Source organism: Nestor notabilis, unplaced genomic scaffold (genome assembly GCF_000696875.1).
Source record: "Nestor notabilis isolate BGI_N333 unplaced genomic scaffold, ASM69687v1 scaffold20276, whole genome shotgun sequence".
In the NCBI taxonomy this organism is placed as follows: Eukaryota; Metazoa; Chordata; class Aves; order Psittaciformes; family Psittacidae; genus Nestor; species Nestor notabilis.
Genome location: NW_009932649.1, coordinates 2,713 through 13,034, shown reverse-complemented (window position 1 = coordinate 13,034; position 10,322 = coordinate 2,713). Strand labels below are relative to the sequence as shown.

The 10,322-nt window shown below is 50.8% G+C and overlaps 1 protein-coding gene across 1 annotated transcript; it reads left to right on the top strand.

Annotated features, from left to right (window-relative positions):
* The first annotated feature begins 4,198 nt into the window (after positions 1 to 4,198).
* Positions 4,199 to 9,570, top strand: KDELR3 (KDEL (Lys-Asp-Glu-Leu) endoplasmic reticulum protein retention receptor 3). The gene is made up of 5 exons (XM_010016515.1): positions 4,199 to 4,295; positions 5,261 to 5,361; positions 5,892 to 6,050; positions 6,380 to 6,632; positions 9,530 to 9,570. Exons 1-5 carry the CDS (start codon positions 4,205 to 4,207, stop codon positions 9,568 to 9,570), a joined length of 645 nt encoding a protein of 214 aa, XP_010014817.1. The 5' UTR covers positions 4,199 to 4,204.
* Positions 9,571 to 10,322: the final 752 nt, after the last annotated feature.

The following is a 10,322-nucleotide window of genomic DNA, read 5'->3' as shown; positions in this document are numbered from 1 at the left end:
CCCCCATTTGCGAAGTGGGGGCATCTGGGGGAGCCATAATGCCTAGATAGAGCGGGGCCAGCCCCCTCCCTCTATCCCCTCTGTAGCCACCCCCATGGGGACCTTGTCCAGGTTCATGGGGGGCCTTGGCTTCCCAAACATCCTGCCTCCAGGGCATGTGGGGCTGCTTCCCATGAGCTGCTGGCTGGGAGCTGCAAAGGTGCCCCATGGCAAGGCATACCAGCTCTCTGGCAACACAACAAGTCTTTCTCCTCTGTGTGGTAAAGGGACGAAAAATGCTGCTGAGACACCTTGCTCCTTCCCAGGGTGGGCGAAGCCACCAGGCGCCCATGTACCCCTGTACCCACCTCAGCTTCAGGTTGTGTTTCACCCTCTCTGCCTTTTGCTCCTCATCTCCGTCTTCCCCCAAGACTTCACCATGTTTTCCTCCACTTGAGTATCAGAGGGATGAATAGTTGTACCTTGTGCCAAGAGGCAGCCACTGCAGCCAGGACCATCAAGAAGGGACATGGGGACGTTGCATCGAGGATGCCTCCAGACCCTCACGGTCCTGGCGCTCCCGGGGTGCAGTGCCTTGGTCACCCCAGGCCCGCCGGCCCCAGCAGCGGAGTGGAGCACACTCACAATTTTTTTTGGCACCGTCTTTAATAAGAAGCGTGGAATATTTTAGCACCTATGGAAAAGCCACCACAGACGGTGGTGGCAGCCGTTGCCAGGGAGACGCTCCCAAAAATAGCCCCACTCCGCCAACCTTTCCCGATGCTGCTGTGGGGATGAGGGAGGCAGAAGAATGGAGGGATGGAAAGGTGGAAGGATGGAGGAAAGGACGGAAAGAGAGATGAAGGGCTGGGTGGAGAAGAAGGAATGGAGAGGTGGATGGATGGATGGATGGATGGACGGATAGATGGAGGGAGGGAAGGAGGGAGGGAGGGAGGGACAGGTGGATAGAGGGGAGCAGGAGCTCCTGGGAAAGTGGGCAAGCACTGTGTGACCCCTCTCCTCCCTGGGGAGGAAGACAAGAGCAACCCCCATGCCAGCAGCCCCTGCTTGGGCACCTGCCAGGCTGCCTTTGCCATCCTCCTCCAATTGTCCCATCCCTGTACCCTGTCCAGGACTGCCCAGCCAGCCTATCCTGGTCACACTGCAGAGGTGTTGAGAGACAGAGGTGACCCATGGTGCTCAACCCCGCCATCTTCCCCAGCCCCTCTGTGAGTCCTGAATCATTTCTTTCTCTGGGACCACACTGGGATGAATCCCAGGGGCTGTCTGCCCTCCTGGGGGGTCTGGATGCAGCCTGAGCCACAGCCTGCAGCGGAAATGGAGGGGGGCTCCTGGCCAAGCACCTCCATAGCAAAAGTGTGGGAACCTTCCTGGTGGCGGGAAACTAATACTTTAGGGAGAAGGAAACCCCCTTTGCACCTCTTCTCATGCCATGGCCTCGCAGGACAGGCAGAGGTGGGGATAAATGTGCTCAATGGATCTGCTGCCACCTGTCCCAGGGGCTCTGCAGCAGAAGGCGCCTCCTAGATCAGCAAAGGCAGAGAGGGAAACCCAAAAATAGAACCAAAGGGAAAAAAAGAAACCAAAGAACCCCAAATTCTCATTTTTAATGCCAAATCCCAGCTCGCTCGCCTCCCTGTCACCCTGGCGATATTCCTTATGGTCGCCATGGAAACAGGAGGCATGGAGAGAGCATCACGGTGCGGAGCAGTGGCAGCACCCGGCATTATTTCGGGAGGCAGGGAGACACCCGGTGCAAGGCGCTTCGTGTTGTGGCAGGGAGGGAGGAGGGAAGGTTTATTTTTACTTGCTCCCACATCATGTGCCAGTTTTTCCCTCCTCTAAGAGCCTGGGTGCCCCTCGCCCTCCCAGCAGCTTTCCCACCTTCCTCCTGAGTGCCACACAGGGATGTCCCATGGGAGACCCTAACCCCACCACACTGCCCAAGCTGGGCGAGCTCAGTTCGGCTGCTCCCATGCAGTCCCTCTGGTGGTCACCTCAGCTGGTGGTTCCTGGCGGTACAGCAGGAGATAACACCCTGGCTTGGAGCCCATCAGCTCTTCTTGGGAAGGCACAAGATGAAGAGAATAAACCTTTGCCACCCACAACAGTGCTACCCATCCACAGGAAGCTTCATCCCCTGAGTGGGAAAAGAAGCTGTGAAGAGGGTCAGGAGGTTGATGGGGAGGTCTCAGACATTGCACCCAAGGAGCCTGGCAGAGAATCTGTCAGAAGAGAGAACTCTACATCTCTTCATTCTCCTGAAGCCTCCCATGCCTGTTCCACTGCTCAAACCAATTTCTGCCCACCTGGGAAAGGACCTGCACCACCAGGGACCTGTTGGGCCACCAGGGCTGGGGCTTGGCTTTTGCCAGCACCCACATGGCCTTGCAGAGCCCTGCTGAAACCCTGCATAGTTCCGCTCCCATGGCTGGAGACCCAATTTCAGCCAGCCCCTACCCTGATGTCCCTTTGCTGATGCTCTCCTTTGGTCTAACCTGCTCCTCTCCTACTGCACCAACCTCTACCTCAGTCCCTTGACAAGGTCCTCCCCAGTTTCCTGGGACTGAGCGGGTGTTTTCCAGCCCAGCCTGGGAGCGTGGCTGGAAAAGCCCAGTGTGGCAGGTGCTGGAGCGGCAGAGAGGGAAAACACAGCAGCCAGCCTAATGGGCAGGGAGGAAATATATGCAAATGCATTCAGAAAGGAATCTGGTGATGCTAATAGACTTGTTAGTCCTCTCGGTAAGAACCGGGAATAATATTTTTACACTTTAATCATTAGGGATTTTACTCCAAGCGAGCCCATAAGGACAGAGGGAGATGCAGAGGAGATGGCCATGGGTGACACTGGGGACAAAGAGGGAGGCAGGGGCACAAACAGGCAAGGGCATACAACCAAATTAGACCCACAGCCAGATGTGAGTTGCTTGGGAACGAGGTGACAAATTAAACCATCCATTTGGTTGTACTAAAGCACGTTTATAGGAGCAATTAGATCATGAATATCTGATGGCCCTGTCTCAATGCGGAGATTCCCCTGCTGCTGCCATGAGGCCTCCCTGTGTGACCACTGCTGTGAGGACAAGGTTTACCCCAGTCAGGCTGGTCACCCAGGGCTGTTTCTGAATATATTGAAACTTCATAATCATCACTACTAAGCTCTTCTCTTGTCAAATCTACAAACCCAGCAGCACCCGTGTGCTTCTTCCCCTCAACACGTGTATTGCATCATTTGTAATCCACTTGCAGGAATCCAGGATTAATATTTTCAGCAAAGTTTGCTCCAAACCAGCCTTTGAGAGGATAATTTCTTTCCTCCAGGGCTGGGCTCTGGGATTTGCACTGCTCCAGACAGGACATCCAAAGGCAGTGGCGCCTGTGGGGGTGGGCCATGAGGGAATAGCTGTCCATGATCCACTGTGGAAGTGGGGTGTTACATACAGCTGCAGCGGCCCAGTAATCCAGATCTCTCCCCACTTTTTTGTTTGTTCCAGGAGACAAGGTGGAGCACTATGGAGAAGGTGCTGGAGGTGGGATGGGGCTGGGAAGGGCAAAGGGCAGGAGGCTGGTGGCAGGGAGCAGAACAGAGGTTAATGCACCCATAATGAATGTCCCTGGAAAGCTGGCCCTCCAATGAGGGTGCATTCCTCAAGACCAGAGAACGGGGATCCGTTTCCCTCTGCCTTTTCCGTTGTAACAACACTTCCATGTGTAACTTGAGACAAGTTGGGGAAGGAAAAAAGAGGAAGGGAAAAAAAGGGAAAAGAGGAAAAATAGCGCAGTTATTCCCGCCTCCGCCGCCTCCTCCCTCTCCTCCCCGTCCAGCCAGAAGCCACGTCACCGTCACCCAGCCTGGCTTCAGGGCTGCTCGGCCAGCTCAGCCCAGGGCTCTCCACGGGACAAACCCCGGCTTTTGGCCTGGAGCAGAGTGAGGAAGGACCTGGAAGGGGGAGAGAGAAAATCCACCTTGGGGGAAGAAGTAAGCAAAAAGTAAGCAACGGAGGCATCTAGCTTGAGGGCCTGGCAGGGGAAGGGCACATGCAACCAGGGCACAGGGGAGGCTGAACTTATCTCTGCCAGGAGAGAGAGCTCCTTACTTGGGGGAAAGGAGAGCTGAGCTGGAGGAAAGCATTCCCTCGGTTGAGGCTACCTGCCTGCAGAAAGGGCCCTGCTCCCTTCACCCCAGAGGAGCCCCCCTGGCACCATGAACATCTTCCGCATCCTGGGGGATGTCTCCCACTTGTTGGCCATCATCATCCTCCTGATGAAGATCCTGAAGTCCAAGTCCTGCGCTGGTGAGTGCTTCCACACCGCAGGGAAGGAGGGTGGCTCTTCTTGGAGGGCGGCTTGGTGAAGAGTGCAAGTGAAATGAGTGCCAAAAAGGCTAGCAATAGCCCACACGAACTGGCAGCCTCCCTGGTGGGCTCTTCAAGGGATGTAATCCTTCTCCTCCTCTTCCTCTGGGAGTTCTCCCTGCCAGGAGGAGAGGGCTGTGTTGGAAGGATGTGATGTGGCAAGACACAGTCCCGGGCAGGTGTTGGTCCTGGGGTGGTGAAGCAAAGGAGAGGGCAGCAAGGCCAGAGGGAGCTGGCAAACGAGCACAAAAAGTGCTCAACAAACCCAACAACCTGGAGACAAAACTGCTTTAGGTTGGAGGAACTGCCAGTGGGTGGGCAGGTACCAGAAGCTGCCCCGTCCCTGAGCTAGGAAATCAGGGCAGCAGCTTTCCACAGTTAGATTTTGCTCAGAGTCGATGTTTTCCTCCTCAAAAGACATAGGGGCTGGGCTGCAGCATTGCCACCACTATCACAGGTAGGGAAATGGGTGGATCTGGCTCTATCTCCCTGCCAGCAGTGACTAAACTCCACCAGCATCCCTGTGCTGGTCCCTGATCCCGCAGCTCTTCCCTCATGTGGCAGATGTCACGTAACACAACCCCTGGCAAGGTGAAGGGGGCAAGGGAGGGAACAGAAAGGTGTTTTGATGACAGCAAGGACTGAACTGGCCAAAGCAGTGAATGGGCCCACCAAGTGCCTCTACCTACAACCCGAGGCAGGGCACAGGGGCATCAGCAGGAGGCTGCACTGTTACTTGGAAGACTCCAGCAGTCCTAGGTTGGGTCTAGAGCTACCGCAGCACCAACACTCCAGACCTGGCTCACAAAGCAACACACACGTATACTACCGCCTCCCAAGAAGGCCTACCCTAAGGGTCCTTCTTCTCATTTGCTTTATCTTCCCTTCTTCTCCATGCCATGCAGGTATCTCTGGGAAGAGTCAGATTCTTTTCGCCCTCGTCTTCACAACCCGCTACCTGGACCTGTTCACAACCTTCATCTCTGTCTATAACACTGTGATGAAGGTAAGGGAAGGGCAGTGCAGAAGCACAGGTTCCCCCCAGCTCACTGTGGTTGCTCAGGGAGGTGAGGGTACGCAGTCTCTAGGTCCGTTTTTCAGCCAGGAAGGGTGGATAAAGATACTTCCTTCTGTGTCTCTATCCCTCCATTGACCAAGAAACCCCCTCACCACAGCCAGTGAGCGATCTGAGCCCACCACACCTAGTGCCACCAAAACCAGACCAAGACACCATGAACCCAGCATTAACAGACGGCTGCCACCAAGCAAAACCTCCTTACACATAGCCCTAGAGGGCTCAAACAAGTGTGATCCTCATGGTGGGGCAATCTTTAGTTGGCCACTGGAGTATCTCCAGCAGATGTCAATCCACAAGCCAGCACAGGAAAAGCATTCACCACTATCTCACCCTGGCACAGCGCAACCAGAACCCAGTTAACAGATCTTGACTTGGGCAAGTCAAACCCATCCTCTCTTCAAGCACGGAGGTGCAATTGCAGGTGAGGTGGTGCCATCTCCCTTCACTTGACTCCCCAGGTCATTTTTCTGATATGTGCCTACGTCACCGTGTACATGATCTATGTGAAATTCCGGAAGACGTTTGACAGCGAGAACGACTCCTTTCGCCTGGAGTTCCTGCTGGTCCCGGTCACCGGCTTGTCATTTCTGGAGAACCACAGCTTCACACCCTTGGAGGTAAGGAAAACCTGAGGCAGGAAAGGGGAGGAGAAGCAGCAGCCTGATGCCAGGCAGCAGAGTGAGCAGCATGTTGAATAGTTGAGAGTTTTAAAAGCAAAAGCAGGCAGGAAAGGCAAAGTTGGCATGCCTTGAGGACTGCACTGTCTATAGCACAGCTCAGCGCTGTCTTCTCTCAGTCTCAGCACAGCAGGCTCATTTTCCCCCAACTCCAGCAGCGCTACTCATCCTGCTCACACATCATCGCTCTGCCAAATGAAAAGCGTAGGGTCTTAATGCACATTAACCAGTATCAAGTCTCTCCACTGCCTTCATTGTGCACCTCGCAGATACTCTGGACCTTCTCCATCTACCTGGAGTCCGTGGCTATCCTTCCTCAGCTCTTCATGATCAGCAAGACAGGGGAAGCAGAGACCATCACAACACACTACCTTTTCTTCCTGGGCCTCTACCGTGCTCTCTACATTGCCAACTGGGTCTGGCGCTACTACACGGAGAGTTTCTACGACCAGATCGCTGTAGTTTCTGGGGTGGTACAAACCATCTTCTACTGTGACTTCTTCTATCTCTACGTTACCAAAGGTAGGTAAATAGGTTGGTATTAAGCTGAAATGTTCACTTCGCACTCTTGCAACATACAGTGGAGCTGCAGCTTGCTTTGCATTAATCCTTAGGTGACTTTATTCTTTGCTGTATTTGTGATGCATATTCTCCACCTAAAATCCAGTTAAAAAAAAAATTATCTGTTGAATGCAAATAGGCATCTCTGCTCACAAGGCTCTAGACATGGCTGTGAAACAAAGCAGAAATTAAATCAGAGCTAAGCCTGGTTTAACCCCACCTTGGGAAACTCACAATTGAGGTATATTGAATTCTACGTTCATTTTGAGATTATGAATCAGGCAAGAAAACCTTTGAGGGTGAACAAAAAATAGCTGTAGGCAGACAATGTACCTGAGAAAGCAACTGCAGACATATGGAGATATTATTAAGCCTGCTTTTTCTTTTGATGGAAAAGACATAACATTCTCTAGAACTGATTCTGTAGGAAGACAGGCATCTGCACAGAGAAGACCTCTTACTCTGTTTCCCAAAATCAGATGCCCCTTCAACTTCAGCACCATGCTTTGGTAAATGGCTACGTACCAGAGCTAAAAGGGCAGTCAGGGCATCTGTCAGGCTGGTGGAACATGCTATAGTTTGCTGATGCTTTAAACCACTTTTCTGTTGAGGAGGATGGAATTTGACGAAATCTAGCTGAGGGAACAAATATTTTCTTCCTTTTTCACATTCCCGAACTAGTCTGCTAAAAGCAGTAGTGACAGCCATCAAGGGATGGATCTTTGGTAGCTTCATGCAACATACCTGCTGATAGAGAGGTGACAGGAGCACTGAGCAGGTGGCCAGCCTTGGCACATTAAGACTTCCTTCTGTCATTAAAACATTTTTGTAGCCAAAAAAGTACTTTGTAAAAGCATCATCAAGGTGCTCCACATCAGTTTGGGTTTTTTTATCCTTAAACTAATACCCATTTTAGCTTCATTCAATTCACATGTCCCGTGTGCTTCTATATTTTATGAGAAATCCATATCCTTTGTAGATGAGGGTGGTGGAATAAAAAGGGGGGAAAAAAACAACTGCTGGCTTTCAGTCTCACATTGCTAGTGACAGAGCTGCAAAATTTAGATGATATAGGAGGTAGAAAAAGAAACATTTGTCCCTGGGATATCACAGCAGGAAGAGAATTGGCTTGGTGTTTTTTTTTCCTTTTACACAAATGTTCTGGATCATGGGAGAGAAAAGGTGTCTGAAGATACGCAAATGCTTTGCAGTCATTTATGAAAACCACCAATATTATAGCAGGTTGCATCTCTCTTACACTCTTGCAAAAAAAAACCCCCATCTTTTCAAAACATTTCTAGTACTGAAGAGCTCAGACAAAAGGGCAGTGATGCTGCAAAAAAAAGCAAAGGTGTGTTATATAAGTGTATTTAAAAAGACTTCACAGCCTATACCAAAGCATTGCTAAAGGATTTTTATAGAATGTAACTTGTCTTTATCTTGTTTTCAAAACTGAATGAGCTCCTTTCTGTCTAACACAAAGATCTGAAAGATATTCCGAGAAAGATTTCAGCTCCCAAAAGCTTGTATTTCATACAACGGCTGAGGTTGGGAGCAATGGGGGGGATCATCTCATCCACCCTGCTGCTCCCAGCAGGTCGTTCAAGGTCCTATTGCCATTTGCCTTGTCAATGGGTACCACTAAGCAAAGTCTGGATCTCCTTTACTCCTCCCATCAGACATTTATTCACACAGGTAAGATCCCCCTCAGCCTTCTTCAGTCTGAGCAATCTCAGCCTGCACTCTTGCATTGGATGCTCTAGTCCCTTAACCACCCTCGTGGTCTTTCTGGACTTGTTCCAGTATGCCTGTATCTCTTGTTCTGGGAAGCCAGAGTTGGACCTGTTACTCCAGGTCTGGCCTTACCATGGCTGAGGACAGAGGAAGGATCACTTCCCTTGACCTGCCAGGGATGCAGCTTGGGAGGCTGTTTGCATTCTTTACTCCATTGGTGGCTTGTGTTCAACTTGGTGTCCACCAGCACACCCAGGGCTTTTCTGCCAAGCTGCTTTCCAGCTGGGCAGCCCCAGCTGCTACTTCCTGCTGTTAGGCACCACCAGCAGATCACTGCAGGCATACTCTGCCCTTCCCTCTGGCACCCAAAGAAGCCCTTGAGCAGTATTGGCCCTAGTGCCCAGCCCTGGGGTACACCACGACGACACCAACAGCTGGACTCTGTGTCGCTGACCACCATGCAGCCCAAGACAGCCACTTCTGCATACATCTCACCCAGGCCTACAGGCCCTGGTATTTACAAAAGGCCTCCCTCCCATCACAATTCCCAGCTCAGGGAGGGGCAAGCTCAGGGAGGGGTCCAGCCACAGACCATTTATTCAGACCTATTCTCCATTAAAAGGAGGGGGAAGCACTGGGGATAGAACAGTAGACTCCATACTCATCATTAAGAAAAATATCAGGAAATTAAGAGACATGAGAAGGAGTAACCATGGAAAAGGAAAGCTTTTTCTTTAGCATAAATAGGTTGTGAATTTCCCCCTTGGAAGCAAATTTGTAGTGTGCCTTCTAGCACGGATCACGAATTCTCCCGTTCTAAGGATTCCCTACTTTTACCCTTCTTGCTAAATTCTCTTAGATGCTCCTTCCACAATGAATTGGATTCTCTGCAGCTGTTAGCGAAATCATGACTGAGGAAAGCTGTGCTACCCAAATCCTCCTGGCCTGCAGCAGCACATGGAGGGGTCCCAAGAAGGTTAATTCGAGACCCATAATCTCATCGCTGTTTTCAACCTGTCAGCCAACTATCTAACACTCTAAATAGCAAGTTAAAAAAATACTATTGAAACAATCAGTTGAATTTCCCCAAGTTCCTTCATTACCTTCTCTTTCTCTTTCCATAGTCCTAAAGGGAAAGAAGTTAAGTCTTCCCATGCCTGTTTGAAGACACTTCCACGAACAACGCAAGAAAACCTGCAGATGAAGCTGTCAAGATCACAGCTTTCCTTTCCTGGCTCTTTCTGACCATCTGGATGGCTCAGCTGAGTTTCAAGCCAGTGCCAGGAAGACAACAAAGCCTGAAGAGCTAATATGCTTTTCATCCATATAAGACTTTTCTCAATTTTTAATTTCTTCTTACTTGAATTTGGTGCTAATAAGTCATGCTGGCCAACACTGAAGTAGTGCAAATTATTCTCTCCCTGCTCTTCCCAGCACCTATCTCCAAAACACACCCCTACCTTCACCCTCAGGCAGCACATGGAGCAGAAGGGAATTGTTGCTACCTTTAGTCCTTCAGTCCTTTACTGAGCACCTATGGAAAAGGGAACATGGTGCTATTAAGTCTGATAACATATACAAAGGCCACTGGTGCATGTCACACGTGGCATAGCTGACATAGCAGATGCTACAAGCTGTTACTTTAACTCTGTGTGGACTAACATCCTCCTGAAAGCTAACTGCCTGACCCTCATTCTGCTCAGGTCCTGTAACATTCAGGCTAAACGTACCTGCTTTGAATACCATGAATGTTCTGATTCTCCAAGTATTCAAACATTCTCCTCGCTCACTCACACTGACAGTTCCTTGTGTTGTACAAATGGGGACCATGGCAATTAAAATCCAGTGGGTTACCAACAGGTGTTTCCAACTCCTTGAATTTGACTTTAAGAACTGGGAGGAAGTGGGGCAAAGATG